At 32.3% G+C, this 24,471-nt stretch overlaps 2 protein-coding genes across 7 annotated transcripts; both read left to right on the top strand.

The window, feature by feature from the left end:
• The first annotated feature begins 3,374 nt into the window (after nucleotides 1-3,374).
• On the top strand, nucleotides 3,375-5,364 carry LOC133202971 (kinase D-interacting substrate of 220 kDa B-like). Its single transcript, XM_061338823.1, has 2 exons — nucleotides 3,375-4,308; nucleotides 4,679-5,364. The coding sequence occupies exons 1-2, from the start codon at nucleotides 3,375-3,377 to the stop codon at nucleotides 5,362-5,364; spliced, it is 1,620 nt and encodes a 539-aa protein (XP_061194807.1).
• Nucleotides 5,365-11,486: 6,122 nt separating this feature from the next.
• Nucleotides 11,487-23,753, top strand: LOC133202362 (uncharacterized). 6 transcript variants are annotated; one of them, XM_061338171.1, is made up of 19 exons: nucleotides 11,503-11,581; nucleotides 11,703-11,747; nucleotides 12,547-12,619; nucleotides 13,223-13,374; nucleotides 13,707-13,837; nucleotides 14,135-14,270; nucleotides 14,484-14,552; nucleotides 14,841-14,959; nucleotides 15,686-15,767; nucleotides 15,966-16,133; nucleotides 16,221-16,307; nucleotides 16,413-16,507; nucleotides 16,647-16,754; nucleotides 17,873-17,933; nucleotides 18,791-18,895; nucleotides 20,054-20,118; nucleotides 20,278-20,349; nucleotides 21,190-21,359; nucleotides 21,869-23,753. In XM_061338171.1, the coding sequence occupies exons 3-19, from the start codon at nucleotides 12,565-12,567 to the stop codon at nucleotides 22,087-22,089; spliced, it is 1,896 nt and encodes a 631-aa protein (XP_061194155.1). In that variant the 5' UTR covers nucleotides 11,503-11,581; nucleotides 11,703-11,747; nucleotides 12,547-12,564; the 3' UTR covers nucleotides 22,090-23,753. The 6 variants fall into 6 exon arrangements, with proteins under 6 accessions (XP_061194157.1, XP_061194155.1, XP_061194154.1 ...); XM_061338173.1 differs by lacking the exon at nucleotides 11,703-11,747 and having other exon boundaries at nucleotides 11,487-11,577; XM_061338170.1 differs by lacking the exon at nucleotides 11,503-11,581 and having other exon boundaries at nucleotides 11,610-11,747.
• Nucleotides 23,754-24,471: the final 718 nt, after the last annotated feature.

The following is a 24,471-nucleotide window of genomic DNA, read 5'->3' as shown; positions in this document are numbered from 1 at the left end:
AATTAATTGACAGATATTATGGATTTCTTTGGAAATATGTTGCATAATACTCGTTACAAAAATATAATAGATTTATCAGCTTAGTCATTATGATTTATCATTTTGGGCTGAAATGCATTATATTTTACCATTCCCAGCCATCTTTATCATATTATAATTTATTTTTTTCTAGGCTATAAATCGTCTTAGTAGTGGGTCTCTAAATGGTGAGATCACTTCCTTAACTACAAGAAAGCTGGATAAAACCTCAAAGCAAAACATATTAGAGGAATTGCTGAATTTAAAAGAAACTATAGAAAGACTTGACGACCATATAGCTTTCAACGTACTAGGTGAGTTTAATTTTATCGAAAAATCAATCACAATATTTTTGCTGCTTTTTTTCAATTATAAAAATCTTCACACGAAGAAATTGCTCAAAACATGTTTTAACAACCTAATTAAAAAAGTAAAAAATCTGTTGTTTTTATTTTGTTTAATAATTGATTTATTTGTTTGATTATGAGAGGGTCATTTCTCCTTTAGAGTGTAAAAGAAATATTTTGGACGCTAAAAGCTAAATAGATACCGAACTACATATTTGACTAGAATATTTTTTCCACCTCGAAATATATACTGTATGATTAAATCAGGTCTATATACATGTAAGTAGATGTAAGTGTTCGACAACGGGTTTTCGTCCATTGTTTTATAGGAATATTTTAATGAAATTATATCAATTTGATATATATATCTTAAACTAACATGACTGCCCTAAGTGAAGAAGTACTAATACAGAAAGCACAAAGAAATTCACTTTTAATAGGGATACCGACTTCCGCCCCAGCCTGGGGTTGAACTCTCGCCCAGTTATGTTAGTTTAAGAGTTGTTGTAATATGTGCTTTATAAATAAAAATGAATTTCATTACAACGTGTATTGGTTGCGATCCTCTTATAAAACTAATGTCCAAAAAACTGTATTTCACTTCTATTCTCAATGACCGTGTAGTGTAGGGCAGCGCCGGGAGAATTCCATCGGCATCAAAAGCATTTTTTTTTTTGACTTGCCTAGATAGCTGAGCGGTCTAGCGCGCGCTGTTCCTGTACTGCTACGAGACAGATTCCGTAGGTTTAGAGTTCAACCCCGGGCTGGGGCGGAAGTGGGTATCCTTATTAAAAGTGAATTTCTTTGTGCTTTCTATATATATATATATATATATATATATATATATATATATATATATATATATATATATATATATATATATATATATATATCCTCACATTTATTCCTTCCTTGATAGCAATGAAATTTGTCATTCATGTATAATCAAAGCAAGGAAAACAGTTATGAAAAAAATCCTTAAGTAGAGTTACTTATTACGTGTAATAGTATTTAAACTAACGTACACGATCATGATCAAATCTTTGGCAAAACAATCGTAGTTAAATTGAAAGAAACAACCTCATTTTTTTTTTAAATATTTTACAGAACAATACGTGCTCATAATCAATCAATGGAAAGAGGAAGAAAATGTGTTTTGCAAAACAAGGGCCTTTAATAAAGTAAAACTGGAAGTAAATTTTAAAGATATAGTGACTATTGTAAGTGGACCAGGAATGGGGAAAACAAGCATAGCCAGGCAGGTATGTCTTTACTTAAAAAAAGGAGGGATGGGAAATCATACCAGTCATGCACATGGAGGACATTGTGAATTATTGAAATGTTAATGTTAACCAAGTATTCCTTTTTGATGACCCTGTCGGTGTTTTTGGGGTTGATCGCTATGCATTAAATGCTTTAGAAAGGATTGTAGAGTTAATATCTGAAAAGACAACCAAATTAATATTTACCTGCAGGAGAACCATTTTCAATGAATGTAAGTTGTCGAAGTGTGATATTTTTGAAAACATGATTGATATCGAATGTTCAGACCTGCTACTCACTGAACGTGAAATGATGGACATATTAGAGGCACATTGTAAGAGTACAGGAGTACAAGAAGGCTACTTCAAAGATCTCAACCTAAAGTCTAGCGGAATAATGTTTCCCCAGTTATGCCGACTGTTCACAAGCGAAAAGGAGAACTTTAAAAAAGGGCAGTCGTTTTTTGAAAAGCCCTTCGATAGTCTTATTGACCAGTTTGGTAAACTAAGAAGCCAAAGGGAATCTCACTATGCTGCTCTTGTCTCATGTATGCTCAGCAACAACCATTTAACGAAGAAGAATATATCCAAGTTTTCTCATTCGATTGGTAAATATTTCGACATAAATACTTCAAGTTTGAATAAGGCCTTGGAAGACCTAAAGGGAACGTATATTGTATGCCATGACACTGTATATTCATTTGTGCATGATTCCAATTTTCGAAGTAATTGCTTTCATGCATGGATCAGATTTTCCAGGACATGTACTACAATTACTTGAAAGCAGTTATATTGCAAGAAATATAGAAGTCAACAACCAGTCTGAGCATACCAAAATATGTCGAAACAATTTAAAGATATGCCTTAAAAAGGACGATTACATATTTCTGGTAGAGCGCCTTCTTAATGATATAGAAAATTCGAATTTTTATGACAAATAAAAATGTCTTCGTAATGAAATTTTCTTGAACCAATTTATTTCATATCTCAAAAACGTGTCAACAAATGAATTGGAAAGAAAATTTCTATGCATCCAATCTTCCGTTCCAAAATTAATGAACTACAAGAGAGAAAAGTCTTATTACTGTGGAAATGAGTACTATATACACAACCTTCTTGTTGGAGAAAGAACTATACGAAAACGTTATCAGGGAAATGGTAAAAAGCTAACGGAAAGTAATGATTCTCATAATAGAATCTTAGCATTGAGCTGGGTAATTCATTATGGCCATTCAATATTATTATCTTACCTTCTTGAGAGGTTTCTTGACAAAAATGTTTCTACTCGGTTATTACACTTACAGTCTTCTGAGGGTTCAAGACTTCTCTTGCTTGGATGTTTTTTCCGGTCATTCGGAAACAGTGAAAATTCTGCTCAGTTGGTTAGGTAAATGCTGCCTTGATAAATCACCAATCCCTGAATATGATTCCTACAATGAACATCTGTGCTTCACTCCTCTTACGGCAGTCATTATGGGACAACATGAAGTTGTTGTTAAACTACTTATTGATGCAAACGCTGATGTAAACAAACATGATCATACAATGGATGGTGAGACACCTCTTTCAACAACCTGCAGACTAGGGTCCCTTTCAATTGTAGAAGAATTAACAAGGTGTAAAGCAAATGTCGATTGTGTGAGCAAAACCAAAATGCCCAAAAAACTTTTGGGCATCTCGAATGGCTTGAACTGATGTTGTTGAACTTTTACTGCGACACAATGCAAATGTAAACATTGCTGATAACATGGATAGGACCCCTCTACATGAAGCAGCAGGGAGGGGATTCTACGACATAGTCAAACTGCTCGTTGATAATAAAGCTGATTCGACATATGTTGATAATACTGGGAACATAGCTGTTAAATTAGCACATGATAATGGATACGATTCTATCACAAAATGTCTAATTTCACAATGTCAAAATAATTCTGTATTTGAAGAGGCTGTAGTTGAAGAACTTATTGAAAATAGTGGAAGTCCTCTTGATATCATACTCCAAAAAGGAGTGTTACGCAAAGCGTTATTCAATAAATCTTTCAATTGCGTTTATGAGGTTTTCATTCATAATGTTAGACAACTTGCTTTACAAAGAAATTGGATAAGTTCCTTTATTCGCCGATATCTTTTAAAGAAAAACATTCCAGTCGTTAAATGTTTGTGTAGTCACTGGACTGATGTTGGTTCCAATGGCACAGATATTAAGGAACTTCTTTCTTTAGCATCGCAAATGGAAAATATTGAGATTGTAAACAATTTACAACAAATTCTTCAAATAACTGATATCAATGTATGCGGGAAAAAAATCTCTAAATCGTATGAGAAGGCACAGAAAAAAGCTCATGAAGTAGGTCCAGATTTTTCACAGAAAGAAAACAATTTCAAAAACTTCAGCGAAGATTTTGCCCTACTGGATAGTGTGGAATCAAATTCCCCTGATATAGAAATGCATTTGGAAAATTGCTTTACAAAAGAATTATGCAAGTCTGAGGAAAATTTAACATCATTATTAACTGCATCAAACAATGAACTCACTGAGATTGTGAAATATTTTGCAGAACATGGCGCTGATATTAATGTATGCACTCATAGAAATTGCACTGCTCTTTTCATGGCAACATCAAAACAAAATACTGTTGCTGTAAAGCAATTAGTGGAAAACGGCAGTGATACTAATATATGTACTGATAAAAATTGCACTCCGACAGCAATATATGTACAGAAAGAAACTGTACCCCTTTGTTCATAGCTACATAAAATGGTCATACTGAAATAGTGAAACACATATTAGGTTATAGTCCTGGTAGTGTCGTCAATCAGTGGAGTGATAGAGATTGTACATCTCTGTTCATAGCATCTCAATCTGGGTATTCTGAAATTGTTAAATATTTACTAGAAAACGGAGCTGATCCTAATATTTGCACTGATAAAAACTGTACAGCATTATTTATAGCAGCTCAAGATGGTCATAGTGAAATTGTTAAACATTTAGAGGAACATGGCGCTGATATAAATTTTTGTACTGACAAAGACTGCACCCCCTCCTTCTAGCAGCTAAAAAGGGAAACACAGGTATTGTAAAAGATTTGATAGAACATGGTGCCAATGTCAACATATGTTCTGAAATAAATTGTACGCCATTACTAATTGCCTCTAAATATGGACACAATAAGATTATGAAATATCTAATGGAGTATGGTACCTGTTTTAGTGCATTGCACACCGGGAACAATACACCCTTAGTGTTAGAATCAACGAATTGTGTCAACCAAAACAGTTACAGACAATTCAAAATTCATACAACTTTAGAAGAGAGTAAATACCAGCCATTACAGGAAAATAGGAATGATTCAACTGTAAAGCCTTTAAAACAAATTGAAATTGATACCAGTCAGTATGAATATATCGGAAACTGCACACCATTATTAATTGCAACAAGAAACGGTCACAAAGAAATTGTACAACTCCTAGTTAAACATGGTGCTGACGTTAATATATGTACTGACAAAAACACAACACCTTTGTTTGTTGCATCACGAGATGGAAATTTCGAAATCGTGAAATATTTAGTAGATCATGGTGCTGACATAAACATCTGTACCGAGAGAAATTATTCACCAGTGTGCATAGCAACAGAAAATGGACAATCTAGAATTGTGCAGTACTTATTAGAACATGGTGCCAATGTAAATAATTGTGTTAATGAAAAATGTATTCCGCTATTCATGGCATCATGAGGTGAAAAACTAATCATACTTCATGAAAATCTCTTTTTATAACAAAATCTTTTTTTAGAATGATTTTAGCAGCAATTTTATTCAAAAATTCAAATTCAAGTGAAACACTCAAACAAGTGCATGAAAAATTACACGGTAATGCATCGTCATCTATGATTAAAACTGAATGCGCTCGTCAAGAAAATACATATAGATTTTTTTGAGAGTTGATATATTCGTTTCCATTCTTAATGACGACCCCCCTGATTTTTCAGGTTTTAATGTACCTTTCCATTGAGCTATTATGGTAAGGTATTTGTTAATTTCCGAACAAAATGTGGCTGAACTCGCAACAAATGAAAGAGTACTGCTTGAATGCTTGAAATCAATGAATAATAATCATGACACCATAAAAGCTCAACTCTACTCGAAAATTACCTTTCAAAAATTCATCTCCCTCGTATACTATGAAGTCACATATTTTCGTGGGGTCATATTTTAAAGGTTTGAAGAAAAAATAATGGTTCCGGGGTATTTCATTTCGTTGTTGGGGAAATGTTGATTAGTTATGGATATGAAATTTTTACATTTCATGGTGGACATGAATTCGTCGGTCTCTTTGTACCTCAAAACCACGAAAATTAAACCACTACGAAAATTAGTGATTTCACAGTATAAGAATTGGGATAGATGTATATATTTGCATACGTTACGTTTGATTGTTTTTGGGCATTGAACTTGGACTGGACAACTTGTAGCTGTGTTGGTTATCTTACATTGCCTTTGGGTTTAATTTTATTTCATTTTACGTGTATTTGTGTTTGCATTGCAATGGCTTGTGAAATTCATGTAATATTTTAAGTAACTTATTCTGTTGACGTGAGAGAAGCATGAAATATTTATTTTTCTCCCTACCTAAAATTTACTTAATGAAGCTCAAGTTTTTTTCTTTTTTCGAAGTAGTGCATGATGAAAAAGTTTTCCGTCCAAGTTTTCTTTGTAACCTTGATTACGGAAAAAATATAAGATTCATTTCTTATCATTTAATATTTATCTTTCAATGTTGAGAATCAGCATGAAAAAGAATGATTGCCAAACATATAACTTAATTAAATTTAACAATATTTTACCTATTTATGCGTGCGCGAAGATAAGCAACGTACACAAATTGTCCTGTCTTTACCAGCTGCTTCTAACAATAACAAAAAAATGACTTGCAAGTTGTATTATTACTTTTTGAAATATCCCGTTGAATATGTATGTACTTCGAATTTCACCCGGTAAACTGATAATATTAAGGGAAGCTACTCCGAACCCTGAAACTCTTTCTAGGAAACTGACATTTTTTATTTCATTTGCGCATCTCTTCATGTGAATTTCAAACTCAACATATATGTATATGTCACATCATCATAATAGGTTCCATATTTCATCAGCATATTGTTTAACGACTATTCACTGCCCAAGTTTTTCTCTATATTTAAGCTTATTCAGCAGGTTTTACCTGGCGATTTATAATCTTGTGCTTTCTGAAATCAGACTGGGCGTAACAATTTAGAAGAGCAGACATGTGTTACACAGCTCACATTTCTAATATATATATATATATATATATATATATATATATATATATATATATATATATATATATATATATATATATATATATATATATATATATATATATATATATATGTATAGTATGTATGAATCAATAATATTTAACATGACCAAAGTCCACCTATACTGGGTAAGTTTATTTTATTTACTATTAAATATATGGTTTATTGCCGGTTTTATACCTGCTATGGCTACAGAACTTTGTTCTAAATTTTCACTCGTAAGTTAAATTCAAAGTAGTATTTGCTCATTTATTGTAAGAAAGAAAACAAATACAGCAAAATGCAACATAGTAACTATATATATATATATATATATATATATATATATATATATATATATATATATATATATATATATATATATATATATATATATATATATATATATATATACATACATACATACATACATACATACATACATACATATATATATATATATATATATATATATATATATATATATATATATATATATATATATATATATATAGTGTCTTAGTAAGAACAAAAATACAGTGAAATCCATAAGTATGAGCAAAGTGATTAATGTTTATACATATCTTACTTTGATTTATATTATAGGTCCCATTAAGGTCCATTTAATTTTAGTCTGGTAGTGCCGTTGTGCCATCACATGTATAGACTATCGACTACAGAACGCGCGTGTTTGTAATATGATCGTAAATAAAGAACTCTATGTTAACCTCATTGACTTGTTTATTTGGGACCCGCAAGCCTTCCTGAGACAAATTGGTGTCAGAACTGAGATACTAATCCAAGGATATCAACTGTCACTCGGGACGACTTCAGGATAGATTTTGTAACCTGGAAAATTTTGATCGATCATCAATGAATCACAAGATTAAAATACAAGTGTCATTTTTGTGGTTTGAAGAACCTCGCAGAGGGAAACTACAGATCAACAAACGTGACTGACCTGAAGCAAGCCGACCTGAATTCATCTATACAGGAAACTCATTTAACAGTTTATTTCAAATAAATCAATTATTGTCAAACTCTTAAAAAAATACCACTACTGGGAAAAAAAACTTTTGACTCGAGACATTTTACAAACGTAACAAGAACAGTGAATTAATTGCTTTGAAATCTAATGAATACTTCATATATGTTCTCTGATTGTAATCTGCATGTATATGAAGTTTGTCATCATTTTTACTCTTATAACTGTTATTGTGGGCAATGTTCCTTGGTCATTTGGAATTCAAAAAGTTTTTAGATTCTAGTTTTTTGATGGACTTCCTCAGGGTATATGGAGACTGGTCATGGTAAAAGTAGTACGGTAAATCAGTCAAAAGTTTTAACAACTGTTTCGCCAATCTAAAAAATTCAAAATCAGTAGAAGTAGAATTCAAAGTATAGTAGTTTCGTAAGTAGTACATGTAGTATTAGCGCAGTATATATGTATATACTGTTTGAAAGGTCTATGTTATGATCAAAATGTCATGTCTTTAAAAATGGGAGTCAGTGCTAGATTTAATGGCTGCAGGCGAAAGATTAGGTTATGAAAATGAAGATTTAAGAAAATACGTTACTGAACAACAGAAATTACAGAGTGAAAAAAGAGCAGGGGCTCGACAGAGGGAAAAAGAAGTACAAGAATATTAGCTGAATGGAATGTGTATATCATGAGATGAAGTTGAAGCACTTACAAAAGGAACACGATTTAAAACTGGAGAGAAAAACGCAAAAGGAAAGGGTTGTGATATTATGTAAAACCTAGTGTACCTAAAATTCCTCCATTTGATCAGAATAAAGTTGAGATAGATAGCTATTTGAGAAGGTTTGAGATATATGTGACAGCCGTTAATCTGCATTTACTCAACGTTTGTCCATAAATTTATAAGTTATTGTTGGTTTAACTTATGTATTAAGTTTCATTAATTTATAACACTGGGTTCGTACAAAACTACGCTTGTCTACGGAATTTTAGGACAACGCCTCGTATCATAAGATTTTATGCTAAATTTAAATACTTCTTGAGTCAAGAACACTCATATTTCATTTTTTAAATTCAATTGATTCTCATATCACTTTAGCCAAATATTGTCATTATTATTTTAGCATTGAATGAGGGGAAATCCTACTCTGAGAAAGAAGAAAGAGGAAATTTTGCTCTAGTGTGTGATTCTGTGTATTTTCGTATCTGTCATGTAATAGTTTCCACAATAATCGTAATTTGCTGAACATGCACTCTCTGCTTGGAGAACTATTGAATGCCAAGCATAAGTGCAATTTAATACAAAGAGACATGTACATTTTGAGTAGTCTGTCAAATCATTCACATGGATTGGTATAGTGATAAGACACCCTATGCTGCTAGCATGATTTTATATGCAACATCAAGCTCCTACAATGTTGAGTAGGTGAAGTGATATGGAAATGCAGATTTTGGAGCAAAGAAAGATGGGTGTTGCAGGGGTTGCTAACTCTTCCTAGGCACCTGATCCTATATCTGATGTTTCCAGGGGTCCTTGTTTTTGTCCTTTACAGAATTTATATGAGCTCGGTCACGATATTCGTTATTTTCACCAGAGTTTGTCATCAGACCATGATTCCCTGCAGGAAGAGTATGCAGAATGGCGATTACAGAGTTCTTTCGATTACTTTACGAAGATAGGGATATACAAGTACAACGACGGATTGGGAAAAAAATGCATACTCGGAATTCGGAAAAATTTTTTTTAGGAATCATGCACGATGTTTATATACTTTAATCTAATGTCATCCGAAAAGTTCATTGTCAATAATGTGATCAATAATAAATTCTACATGTATACAATTAAAGCTATAAACACTAGACAAGAGCTGATTTTTCATGTAAACAGAATGATTAAATGATCTGAAACATGAATTTGAAACAAGAAAAGAAAACATTCCACAAAATTGTGGTTAATAAATCGTTGTTATAACAAAGAAATTAAGTGAGATCTGCAATTAAGGACTTGCTGATTTTTCGTGAATATTGATGAAGGAGGTGCGTAAACAACCTAAATACGCATGTCCGCTGAAAATCATAGAAAACGAGGCACGTTGTATTAAGTTTACAATTATGAAACAAATTCAAATATCTGTCATTACAGAGTAGAAGCTAATATTGATTGGTTTGAAAGACAATAATCATTAGAGGTAAAGAGTTTGCCGTTCATAACAAAGTCAATTCTATACCAACAGTTAAACCAACAATTATATTTTCTATAGCTAAAAACTTAAATGAAATCAAAATCTGGGCTTTAGATTCAGAGATACAATTTCACAGTAACGCCAATTTTAAGCTCTATTTTAAAATTATGATTTAGAACAACTGTTTAGACAACTTAGAAAGCAGTGACTGCGTGGCATCCTAAAGAAGCAGTTCGCCAGATTTGGAATTCCAACAACTATCTTGTCAGATGGTGGACCACAGTTCATGGTCAATGATTTCTGCATATTCCCTGGAAAACGAGGAAACAATCATGTGAGGTCGTCACCTCTTCATCCCGGCCGAATCGGCAGTGAAAATAACGAAGATCCTTATCATGAAATGTGAGAGGAATGGACAAGTTCACTTTGAGGCACTCATGTAGCAAAGGAATATGCCCCGCCAAGAAACAGGATACAGCCCAAATGCAATGATACTTGGAAGACCGACTCGCACACTGATACATGTAACTGAAGGGGAATGAAACAAAATTCTCGACGCGAGAGGAAAATGAGAACTTTAAAGAAATACCATAATCAATGGGCACGAGATCTACCTCACCTGTGAATTGGACAAATGTATATTTTGAACACAAGACCAGTGAAAGATGGATTTTAGGAAAAGTACTGAAAATACTTGGTGACTACTTTTATCTTGTACAGTCCCAAAACAGAGATACATGTATATACCTACGATATCGTGTACATATTCGTCCAACACAAGTGCAAGCAACCATTCGCGACCAATTACCGATTAGATGCGCATGCCCAGTCGATAAGGAACCTGTCAAAATGCAGATCAACATACCACACCCATAAAGTGGAAACCAGAAAACATTCACAATCAATCCCGGAAACAAGATGAACCAGGAAACTTAACCAACAAATCAAAACATGATAAACAAAACCGCCAAAACAACAGAAGTGCATCCAACACCTACCGTGCTCAGCCTCCTCGCGTGCGAAATGTAACGAAATACTTAAAAGACTATATGCGCTTTTAGACTGTACATTGTTCATAATCATTATAGTATTAACTTTCATTTAATTTTAGTGTCCTGTGTAGAATATCCCAGAAGAGGTGTCTATTTTATGTTCTAGTCAATCATTTTAATGCCATGTCCATTCATTATTCAAGTCAATTACTGCTTAATCTCTAGTCAATAAGCAAAGCATTGCAATTTTCTAATTATTATTTGTAACTACGGTAGGAAGATTTTTTCTTTTAAAAAGGATGTTGGGGATTTCGTTTCTTTATACATGTATTACGAATCTCAAAGAAAAAAATCCTAAATCCTAAATACACTTTCTAAACTAGTTCCCATTCTAGATGTAGACAAGTGATAAAGCATGCATTTCCAAGCAAGTTCATCTATATATAGGGCACGCTCATCAACAGTCTTTAGACAAGGTTTGTTCACTTTTGATTAGTAAAGTTATTTTGTATAAGAGAAAAACGAATAATGTTAGTACGATGAAGATATTCACTGAAATTTTCGATGGTCTCAGAGGAGCTATTAAAATGTTTGTGGGAAGTGTTTAGCTGTGAAAGTAGAAAAAGAGATCTGTTGGGAACAAACGGTGAGTAGTAATTTGAGTAATATTATGAGACGACATCTTAAATATACGGGGAAAAAATAAAGAAATGTGTGCACTTTTTTCTGCAGTTTGTCGTGTGTTGCAACATTGTGTGATGTAAAGTAATTTGTTTCCAATTCTCAAAAGTATTATTTACAATGCCATTTAATTTTAACAGACACAAAATATAAATATGAGAAATAAACGAATTTTGTAGACAAAATACTTTGAATTACTATAGTAAAAAGTTTTATTTACTATAGTGAAAACTTTGATACTATAAGGAACTATAGTTAGCTATAGTAAACTGTAGTTAACTATATTATTTTTTTTGTTAGGGCTAGTGGTAGGGCTTGATCGTTATCGGGGGGGGGGGGGGGACTAGGTACGATTTTCGTTCGCTACGCTGCATCAAACCTAAGATGTAAACTTACGTAGTGACTGTTCCTTTGCAAAGCACCCGGCACTAGAAGTAAGTCACTGGTCTTTCGGATGAGACCTCAAAAACTGAGGTCCCGTCTAACAATAGGTGTTGGCACTGCTCGTTGCCACGTTTAGGTCTAAATTTGAAGCCCTTCACCGGCATACGGTTAGGTATCTAAATAAATAAAAAAAAAATCTCAACCGGGACGTTAAACAACATACAATCAATCAATCTTCTGGTCTCTTTAACTGGGACAGGTCATTGTTTATAGGTAAGTTTTCTTTAATTTCAATAGCAAGAAGTGTTTCATTTTGTTTACATATAGAAATATGAGGAATACTCTTTTTATTTTAAAAGTTTACATAGTTTGATTTTCAGATATTGGTTGCTGGAAGGATGAATGTATGTTGGAGTCTGATACCAGTTCTTGTACTATTTTTGATCAAGGAAGGTATGTGTTATGCATATTTATTGACTCAAAATTTTCTTTCCCATAGTATATAATATCCATTGTATCATAACATAAACGTGTAAAGAATGCTTGAAGTGATCTTTATAGTTTGGATTATTTGGTTGTTAGGATTGATTTTTTTTTTTCAACCACATTTTGAATTGTAAACACCGTTCCGCGTCATTTAATTTTCGAGCGAGACTGCTTTTTATCTTAATTCAATTTCTCTGTTTATAAAAGAAAAATGTATTATTAAGCTTTTCTCGATATTTTATCACCATTTATTGCAGATCTATATATGTGTAAACATTATATTTATCTCGTTAATTTATGATAGCTTTGTAAATGATTGGCAATATCTGCAGATTTTGATAGCATAATGGTCGAAAATCTTTTTTTTTCTTTTTGAAAAATACTTGTATTTCAATCATTGTTTCATTTTATTTATTTTTTCTTGTTTGTCATCCCTTATAAATCAATGAGTATTAATATTAGTTTGACTTATCTAAACTACTAATGAAATATATTTCAATAAAATCAATGGTATAATTTTAAGATAGTGAGTATATCTTACTTGAATTTACTTTTATTTTATTTTTCAAGGCAAAGGTTTGTCAACTGATCTCGATGACCTTAGGAAAGAATTTGGGGCGTGGTTACTAAAGCGTTCCCCCGAGTATTCAACCTTAATAGGCGTATACAAATACAATGACCGGGTGGAAGATTTTTCATACGCCAAGTTCCTGGAAGAATTTGTAGGAAATATTTTAAAGCTTTCGAATTTTAATAGAAATTAATTACTCTTTGTAAAACTTAAATTTTACAATTTTACAAAGGATATAAGTATAAGGTGTGAGTTCATTCATTTTAAATTAAGTTATCAAGATATCAAGATATATATATATATATATATATATATATATATATATATATATATATATATATATATATATATATATATATATATATATATATATATATATATATATATAAGATATTCTTATCATTAATCTTATTTTGAAGTGGGCATGTACATTATCTGGTATCGCCATTTACAAGAATTCGTTAGTAAAATATATCATTTTAGGATGAATGCAAACGCTTTCTACAGTATTTGAACAATATTAATTACGATCAACTTACGCCAGAGGAAAAGACAGATTTCGATATCTTCAAAGACATATTAACGACGGTTCTTAAGGGATATAACTGGAGAGAGTAAGTTATTTTTCCCACATTTTAAAACTGAAATAAAGATAAAATGAATATGCAGACCTTTTGTCAAAGAAATAATACCGGTCTTACGTTTTGTTCTTTGGCAGATCCTTGGCACATAAAAAAAGCGTCGGCCCGAAGTTTTAAATTTAATTCAAAACCAAATGCATAAGTTTATAGATTTTTTAAACGTCTATTTTCAACACAATTTATGTTCAGTTAACGTTTGGAGCTTCAGAAAACTTCAAATTTTAAAATTTCATTCATTGCATTTTAATATATTTGTCTTATTTAAATTAGCTACAGTGCGTTGAATCCGGTCAACATTCTCGAAACTCCACACACATTCTTACCCCATTATGTAGAAATAACACCATTTGACACAGTGGGTGACTATGAAAACTACCTAAATCGAATGGAAGCGTATCCAAATGAGGTAAATGTCTAGGACATGATAACATACATAATTTTATGGTAAATTTTAAAAATGAATCCAAAGCCTTATGTTTATCATTATGGATAGAATGAATTAATTTTTTTTTTTTGAAGATAAGTATTAAAATTTACACTGAAAGAAATAACCTTTGGTATAACTTTTTATATCATAATCAACGCATACTCAAATATAAAGATTTGTTTTCCATTTCAGATAGACCAAATGATAATACGATTTAATAAATCAATCGAAAATGGACACACATATCATAAAGTTTCTGTAGTATGTATGCACAAATCAGACCATTTAACAATATAGATTAAATATACAACACCCGAAGGAATATGCATGTCCAGTAATAAATATTGCTTTCCTTTTAAAAAATATTTAATTATGATAGAATTATGTAATCTCAAATATTATGCACTTATAATATTTCTATTTACACTTTATTTAAATCTTAAATAAAGGAAGAACATCAAAATAAAATTTTCATCCAATCAATTATGAAGTTGAAAAACGTTAAGATGTGTTTGATTTATACTATAATGTGCCTTTTTTTAATTTCAGAGTCGTATTCCAGGATCTATTGATAGCATTCTTGAAGGTGCAAACAATACCAACTTCTTTCCCTACAAACCATTTCTAGACAAATTGACGAATCTTAATACCATCAATGATTCAAGAAAGTAAGAATTCTTTTCATTTCTGTGTATTAAGTATCCTGTTTCTTTTATCACAGTTCTTATTTTTTTTTAAATGCACAGACAGTACTAAGCATAATAGAGTTTGAGTTCGAAGGTAAACACATTGAAAAGTGGTCTTTAAACTTGGTTCGATATAAGATGTTAAAAAGATTTCTAAAAAAAGAAATTTCTTAGATGATTACTTGTGAAGTCTTGTCTGAGATTTCATATTCATGTATGTGATTGCCTGTTTTTAAAATAAGTTTGATTAGCTATAGAAGGGACAGCCCAGAGTGGTATTATGTCCTGAGCGCATTCAAAGAGAAAGAGGCGTTACAAGAATTTACAGCTAGTCTCCTGGTTTACAAACTTATTTATAAGAAGGCATTCTGTGATATTCCTGTAAAAAAAAAAACATTTAAAGTTTTCGATATTGATCATACAAAATCGTTGAAACAATCGCAATCAATAACATGCTTATCAAATGTAGCCGATTCAGACATTGAAAAGAGTATCATCAGAAATAGTTTCAATCTTAAAGAAAAGAGAAAGGCACATTGAACAATTAAAAAGAGAAACAGCCTTCTTGACCCAAAGTATTGTTTCTTTCTAATATCGACAGACATTTCGACAAGAGGGAGAGGGGTTCTTGGTCTGTCTCAAAGCCCTGAGTCACCCATACCCATTAAATCTTTAAACAGCGAATAAAAATATATTCTTCTATTACAGGACAATACTAAGAAAGAGAGCTGAGACGGCTGTTCAGACTATCATCCAGAAATTTAGAGACTTAAAAAGTTATCTTGAAAATGTATGTTACTTTACAAAAGAAGGTTGACAATTCATAAATATATCCTTCTGTACGCCTATATATTATCATTTATATTTGATAATAATATTACCTGTAAATTTAATTCTCCGTTTCATTCATTGAAATTCTTCTCTGAACACTGTCCTGTAATGTTAGTAATAAATTGATCTTACATCTAGTTTATTTTTTTTTGAAAAGGTGTATTTTCAACATACAAGAAGTGGTTACGGGGTGCGTAGCTGGGATAATGGAGGGGAATTCTATAAGGAATGTCTACGTTGGCACCTTTCTCTGGATTTGTCACCCGAAGAAGTCCATAACATGGGTTTACAGGAAGTGGAGAGAATTTCTTCGGAAATGAAAAAGGTGAGTCATAATTAGTACATCAAGAAATCTGGAAGAATTTTTTTGTACAGAGATATAAAAAAAGTATGTTTTTTTTTCTTTTGCCAGGTCTTGATGAAATTTAATTACCAGGGTTCTGTAAAAGAGTTTTTCGATGAGCTTAAGAATAATTCTGCGTATTATTTCCAAACTGCGGTAAGAATGCTCCAGAATATGTAAATCGTATTGATCTGGAAAGTAGAATTACTTTCTGACATGTCATGTAGTTTTCAGATATCATGCATAATATTTCAATTTTAGGATGAAATAATAAAGTGGTACAAGAATGCACTTAAAAACGAAATAAATCCCAAGTTGTCAACTTTATTCAAGGACATTCCTGATTTACCAGTAGAGCAAGTATTTTTTTATGGATAATGTGTGATGTGCGTTTGTGTACTTGTGATCAACAAATATGCTAAATTTTAAAGCTGCATTATTTCCACTGAATACTGACAGTTACAATATGCTTATGTTTTTAACAATTTCTAAAAGTGTGGAGGCAGATCCAGCAGGTGGGATAAGTGGTCAATACATACCGGCACCTGAAGATGGATCACGTCCCGGAAAGTTTCTTGTCAACGTGAAACACCCAAATAAATCGTAAGTTTCTCTGCTATTATCATTAATAAAACCAAAATCATACAGATCTTATTATGTTATGTATTTCCCCTCACTTACAAAATTGAAGTTATTTTCTCAACTGTGTTTTTCTCTCTGTCCTCAATTGTAAAATTATGATTTTTTAGATGGACTATAAAAATAATAAATTTTGTTTTAATTTAAATTATAATCCTAAGTATTTAGTGTCGTAAATTATTTCAACTATAAACTTGCATATTTTCTTATTGTGTTCCCGTAATCGAAAATTCGGGGGCATATAGTTTTTGCTATTTCCGTCCGTCTATCTATCTGTCTGTCTATTTGTCTGTCTGCAAATACTTTATCCTTGGCAATAACTTTTGATTGGCTGGTGTTATGACTTTCATATTTCAAATGTGTATTTCTTGTGACAAGACCTATCTTTTGATACCAACATATTTGACCTTTTAATCTTGACCTTGGAGTTTGACCCACTTTTGCAAAATTTTACCAAACTTTCTCCACGAAAAAATATAACTTTTAGATGGTTGGTGTTAGGGCTTTCAAACTTTACAAATGTATTCTTTCTGACAAGACCTTTCTTTGGGAACCAACAATTTTGATCTTTTGACCTTGGAGTTTTACCCACTTTTTAAAACTTTAACTTTGGTTATAACTTTTGAATGGTTGGAGCTATATCATATTTTATATAAAATATCACTTATCATTCATAATTTCATATAATTCATATTACACATGTGTAAAAAAAAAAAAAAAAAAAAAAAAAAAAAAAAAAAAAAAGCTTCCTTTTGGCATCAACATCTTTGACCCTTTGAAGATGACCTTGGAGTTTGACTCACTTTTGAAAAACTTTAACCTTGGTCATAACTTTTGAACGGTCAGTGCTAGGGAAAATTATATATCACCTGTGTATTCCTTGTGACAAGACACCAACAATGTTGACCTGCCATACGATATGTATCAATGTTTCATAAACACATCTTGTTTTATAAAAATAGTAGTAATCAGCTATGCACAGACAGTACTTTGCATAATAGAGTTTGAGTTACGAAGGTAAACACATTGAAGAGTGGTCTTTAAACTTGCTATGAATTCTAATTTTGTTGTCCTCTTTACAGACTCACGATCAACTATATGGCTTTACTTATTCATGAAGCAAATCCAGGTCATCATTTGCAGGTGAAATATATTTTTAAAAAATACTTTTTTCTGCAGGGGTGTGCAATTAAAAAACTTAAGTACTAGCCCACGGGCTAGTGGCAGCAATAAAGTTACTAGCCCCAAGTAAAAAGTTACTAGCCCAAATGTAAAGGGGGGAGGAGGGTAACAGAAAACTGTTTTTTGTTGAAAAAGTCAGGGTTTTAATGTCATTAATTCTTTTTAAAGTTAAAGTTTAATTCTCACTAGTAAGATTAAATCATGTATAAATTAATAATTATGATAGAAAATAAAAATGAATTCAAATAAATTATCTTATCTACAACGAAATGAAAATCATTTTCTCATCTTAATTAATTGATTATTTAATGATTGTTTAATTAATCATTAAATACGCTGGAAATATATTTTATGTAAACCACATAACACTTATCTTTCAGTTGATTGAGTGATCGTAAATAATTTAATGAGATATATGCAAGTGTATTTACCATAAGCAGAGGAATAGAGGAAATTCGGATTAGATAAAAACGATCGTTTTTGGAAGTAAATAAGTCAGGTAGCACTGCAAAATGGATACGATTATGGAGATTAACGAAGCGTAGGAACATGCTGCCAATTTTTTTTTTTCATTTTTTGAGAATTTAATAGCAAATAGTGAGTGAAAATACCGATAGTAATTTTCATGTATTACAATGGTAGTTTTAATTTTTACTAGCCCAATGGGCTACCTCTGTGCAGAAAACTACTAGCCCGACCCAAAAAAATGGTAGCCCCGGGCGTCGGGCGATGCTAATTGCAAACCCCTGTTCTGTACTGACACCTTAACTGTTTAAAAGAAAGTGGAAGTAAATTACAATTGTCTTATTTTTTTTTAGATAAGTATTGCATCGACTGCCAAAATCCCTAGTTATAGGAAATACATGGGTGGACGTTTTTACAACGTTCCTTTTGAGGTCCCTTTTTATACAGCATATATTGAGGTACCATGGCAATTAATCCTATATTATTTATCTAAAATTAAAAAATAAAACTTTTAATTTTAACTTTATGATTGAATGAGTGATGTGATCTAGATGACATATATTTATTAAAATGAGAGAGATGCACACTGTACACATTTCAAACGGAGTGAAAATGAAGTGAAATAGAAAGTATTGTGTTTGAAAATGTGTCTGTAAATGCTACATTTGGACATTGCATCTGGGATTTCACATCCCAAAAACCAATTGTTTAAACAAAATCGTCATACAGTATTGTCACATGAAATCCCTGCAAAAATATAAAATTAGTGATGCGTGCATCGGGCGAATGATGCATTGATTAATTAAGAATTTTCAGATAAAATATGCTATATAACCCTACTATTAAGGGTTTTTTATGTAGTATTATTCTAAATGAGAGCGACGATATTCTGAAGCTGTACTTGTGACGGTATATTTTGTCGTTCTGTACATATTGTAGTCGGCGAAAATATGCATCTAACCTCGCTGCACATATTGTCGTTTATTGGCACATAATGTCGTGAGCTGCGAAATTATTCAAGTACATATTGTCGCAGGTGACAATACATGTATGTGCCTACGCTCGTTTTACATTTTGCCGACACACTGCTATGGCTTCAGATAATATGGATAATGATAAAGGTGATATCAAATAACATACCTTCAGTTTTCATGAGATTGCATGTTCACTTAATGACAAACCGATGCTTCTCTGTATACAGAATTGTTATTTTCAACTCAAATGAAACAACTGCAATAAAATTATATATTTCATGTATAATTTACACTGTGAAGATGGTGATGGACGACAATATGTGCAGTGAGGGTGGGTACATATCGTCGCCGATGACAATATGTACAGAAAAACAATATGTACCGTCTCCCTTGCCTCGGCACCTATTGTCGCTGCTGTGAATATGTCCTAGCGATTTTGATTTCTGTATTGAATGTTTCTCATTTTCAATGTTTGAAATTGCAACAATTTGTGCTTGTTTATGAATTGTCTATCAAAACTATATTCAAAGTATAGTATTTCACTTCTTCTTTCATCTTAGTTAGCTTTGTAACTATACAATGAAATTAATATATATTTAATTCATTATCAATTATTTAAGATATTTATACCTATTTTCTCAGGGTTGGGCACTGTATGCAGAATTCCTTGGTGAAGAAATGAACTTATACAAAACTGACTATGACCTGTGAGTACGCATTATGTTAAAGATGGTCATCAAACAAAATGTACATAACTGATTTTTTTTTTAATTTTTGAGAACTTAGATGTAGCAGCAAAAAAAATCAAGCCGTTTATGTAATACTTTCATTAAAAATTATCTGACATAAACGTTCTTTATTTCCAGCATGGGAAGATACAGATCTGAAATATTTAGTGCAGCTCGTCTCGTTGTCGATACGGGCTTACATTATTTCAAGTAAGTTAGTAAGAAATAATTTAACAATAATCTTGTAAACTAATATGGTTCGACCTAATAAAAAGTAAAAGAACTATGGAAAGTTTGAAAAAATATATATCCTAGGCTTCTCTTTTAATCTTGCCTCAAGCGTGTACACTAGTAAACCCAAACATCCAGACACCACGTGCAGACGCATATAATGTAAATCATATACGGCACCAATTTTGGTGCCTCTTCAGTGATGCTCATGCCAAAACATTGGAAATCCGAAATATTTAATTTAAAAACTTTGAAGAGCTGAAGAAAGTGGTGCCAAAGACTGGAGCCAGATACGTCGAAGGATCAGAGATATGCATGAGGGAAATAATCCTTAATTTTGATAAAAATTTCTAAATTTTAACACAGCAATTAAATATATATCCGTATTTTAAGTATAAGTGATACAATATTCCCTCCATTTGTTGCTTGAGGACATAATACTGTGGATTTTAGCAACATCGTCAGCACTTTATTTAAGTATATATGAACAAAACATGGCCTGAGGCTGTGCAGACATAAATACGGAAATGAATAGAATTTTAAACAGGTTTTTACGACACAGAAGCGTTCAGAACGAAAATTAGAAAATTATTATTTTTCAGGATAGCCCATTATTTTTTTTCTCTATCAAATACACACTAGTTAAAGATCATATTCGTTAAAGACTTTAATTTTCATTTGCGTACTATTAAGCTATAACTTCCATGGCACTTTTAATTTTTCATACAGTAATATAATATATCTTAGATAACACGCTAAAGCGTGTTTCACAATACACAGATGGATGTTGAAATTCAAATAATGTCTCTTTCTTTGTAGCTGGACAAGAATTCAGGCACTGCAATACATGCTGAACCACACCTCGGCTGATGAGAACATGCTTGCAACCGAAATCGATCGATATATAACATGGCCAGGCCAAGCATGCGCATACAAAATTGGGGAGCTCAAAATAAAAGAATTACGAACAAAGGCCCAAGATCAACTAGGTACAGTATTAATATCGGTTCTGTTTAAGGAAGAAGTCTTTTCCTGAATTTCTAAATGCTGTGAATATTATCAAGATGTCATTGATATGAAATTGTTGACCCCACTTGTCCACATTTTTTTATCTATTCAATCAACTTGTCTATAGTAAAATAGATTTATAGCAGTTCTTACAAGAGCTACCTTTAAAGACTTACTACGATTAAACCATTTTGATGAAATTTAGAATTTGGAAAATATATAGAAGTAAACTGTATAGAACTAGATGAAATATATGGAGATAACGAACAGTATTCAAGTTCAAAAGTCCATTAATCAATACAAAATAGGAGCAGAGCAAACACGGACCTCCAACACCTGTACATATGGACGCATGTATTAAAAATATTTGCAACCGTGCTTTATTAATTATTTGATACTTATTCATTTTAGATAGGTTATGCATTATAGTAGTTTGGGATAGCACTATCCTTAGTGTGATGGTTCAATATTAATATTATTTTCATTCAAGGAACCAAGTTTGATATCAAAGATTTCCACTCGACAATTTTGAAAGATGGCGCCCTTCCTCTGCGTATCCTAGAAAAGAATGTCAATCTGTGGATCGCCGAAACAAAGAACAAACCAACAGAAACGAAAGAGCAGTGCACTTCCAGTTCCTCTTTTCCTGATACTAATTTGAAATTGTTTCTGATTATTTACCTTACTTTAAAGGTAAAATCATGGATTTAATGCATATACTGTCATATTTTCAAAATATGATTTTATCATAAGAATTCATTTCGTTATTCATTTTTGTATATTTTTGCTGCTATAGAATCACACAAAATTCATTACATTATTTGACTGTGCACAAATATCTAATTATATAACAAGTATTAACGAAAGTTTATATGCAATATCTTATTGACAGTGTTATGATGTTGCTCAAATTTGCTTTGTTCTGTAATAATATAGATAATCCTTACTTTTGAAATATATTTTGAAAATTTTACCACAGAAATTAAATTTATATCCGTATTTTTCAAGCTAGTACCAAAGTACTAGGTTACTGGGCTGTAGAGACCCTCGGGGGCTAACAGTCCACCAGCAGAGGCCTCGACCCACGGGTCATAATGTAAATCATATACGGTAGCAATTTTGATGCACCAGATGCGCATTTCGACAAATTATGTCTCTTCAGTGATGCTCAAGCCGAAACGTTGGAAATCCAAAATATTTAGATTAAAAAGAAGAAAAAAAAGTCTCGGCCGCGACTGACCTAAGTCGATAAAAATAGGTAGCAACTGTTCCTTCGCCAGGCGCTCATCACTAATTGAAAGTTGCGGGTACTTCGTATGAGACCTTAAAAACCGAGGCCCCGTGTCACAGCAGGTGTTGGCACGATAAAAATCCCTCATTGCTCAATGGCCCTGAGTGCCAAGTAAAGGTCACGTTTTGAAGCCCTTCATCGATATATGGTGACGTCTCTATATGAGTGAAAAATTCTCGAATGGGACGTAAAACAACATGCAATCAATCAATCTTTCATTGGATATGAAGATATCAGCATGGAAACATTTTAGCGAGTTCTTTTTGCATAATTACAAATGTATCAATATGAAGGTTATCGCTCTGTATCATAGATAGCACCGGGGATTGAACCCGGTACCTTCCGATTACGAAGCGACTGCCCTACTACTAGACCTACCGTGTCCGGTAATATTATTTTAAAGACGAATATAATACATTTATTGACTGGGTTCGAGGGCAACATGCGTTTTGTTGTACCCAAGAACCAAACTGAGAATACAGTCAATAAATGTTTTGTTATACGTTTTATTTATTTTATTTTTTGACATACATGTATCTTGTGCTGGCTTCTATGTAGTAAATTTCCTTTACCTGCACTAAAACTCGGTCAATTCTGTCACTGTCGAACACCAACGAATGCAAATAAGATTTAGCTGATCCCGCCCACAGTGTGACGTAAGCGGTCTAATATCTCATTGACATGCCCAATATCTCACTCTGCGGTCAAACATGGAATTTTTATGACCGCTCAGTAAAACATTGAAAATAGTATCTATTTATATAGAAATTTTTAAAGACGTATCAATCTATATTGCAGTAGGGTAACTTCTGCAAGCGAAAACAGCGTTAGCTTTAGTGTCAATTGTTAAAAATGTCGGACTTTGTTCCTACTCTCTTGTTCTTATATAAGCTATGTATGTTTTGTATGGCAAGAATTTCTTCCTCACAGTGTCCTAGTAATATTGGAAAGGTTGAAATTAAGGACGTTTTTCCTGTACTAGATACTACTGAGCATTGTTTTATATTGTAAAATATTTATTGCCTTGTGTTGCTATTTGAATGTTTCTCGATCTTCCCTGTAAATAAAAGTTGTTTTTTTTTAATCCAATTGAATTTGTTTGTGATTAATAGCTGTATTTCAAGACTAAAATTTTCGACATAAGGACGTTTATATTACACAAGTACACTACTGAGAAGTGTCCTTATTTATCAAAATTTTATTTCATCTCAAAGAAGTGTTTTTTAACTGTTAAACTGTTATCATTGCAATATGAGGAAAGATATTCGGTACTGAATATTATTTCTTTTAATTGTAAATGAAAACATTTTTGGCAGCAAATTTTGTAATGAAATATTATTGTTGTAATTATATACTCATTGTGGATAACAATAATGGTGAAGGTCTGAAATTAGCCACCAGACATGTAGATGGGGGGCATCATTATCTTCGGCATCTGGTATATTATTACACAAGTCATTAGATGGAATTTGCAATCTTGCATGGCAGGGACAGTGTGTATGCAATGGCCGCTATATTCTCGGGTAAAATGCGTTTTGTCGACCACTCGAACCAAACACTTTTCCTTTGGCATAACGGCCTCAAGCAAACAATTTGGTTCTTGGGTCCGACAAAACGCATGTTGCCCTCGAACCCAGTCAGTAAATGTTTAATGCTAGCGGAACATGTATTACGGTGGAAACCAAACGGGAAGTCTGTAAAAAAGATAATCCTGCACATTCGCCTTCTTTGCACTGTTGTCTCCTTGAACAAAGTGACTTTTGTCGGGAACTTTGAAGAGTAAAACCTGCGTCATATTTTAA

This window comes from Saccostrea echinata, unplaced genomic scaffold, assembly GCF_033153115.1.
Source record: "Saccostrea echinata isolate AGI-Se365-2 ecotype Australia unplaced genomic scaffold, CSIRO_AGI_Sech_v1 ptg000047l, whole genome shotgun sequence".
Taxonomy (NCBI): Eukaryota; Metazoa; Mollusca; class Bivalvia; order Ostreida; family Ostreidae; genus Saccostrea; species Saccostrea echinata.
Note: the sequence above shows the minus strand (reverse complement) of the source record. Positions and strands in the feature narration are given on the sequence as shown.

What these genes read in the sequence shown, in the direction of transcription:
- LOC133202971 (XM_061338823.1), top strand. Translation starts at nt 3,375, where the DNA reads ATGGATAGGACCCCTCTACATGAAGCAGCAGGGAGGGGATTCTACGAC. An exon ending in CGGCAGTGATACTAATATAT is followed by an intron (nt 4,309 to 4,678) that starts GTACTGATAAAA and finishes CCCTCCTTCTAG; the next exon opens with CAGCTAAAAAGGGAAACACA.
- LOC133202362 (XM_061338173.1), top strand. Translation starts at nt 12,565, where the DNA reads ATGAATGTATGTTGGAGTCTGATACCAGTTCTTGTACTATTTTTGATC. An exon ending in TACAAAACTGACTATGACCT is followed by an intron (nt 20,119 to 20,277) that starts GTGAGTACGCAT and finishes CTTTATTTCCAG; the next exon opens with CATGGGAAGATACAGATCTG. An exon ending in ACGGGCTTACATTATTTCAA is followed by an intron (nt 20,350 to 21,189) that starts GTAAGTTAGTAA and finishes CTTTCTTTGTAG; the next exon opens with CTGGACAAGAATTCAGGCAC.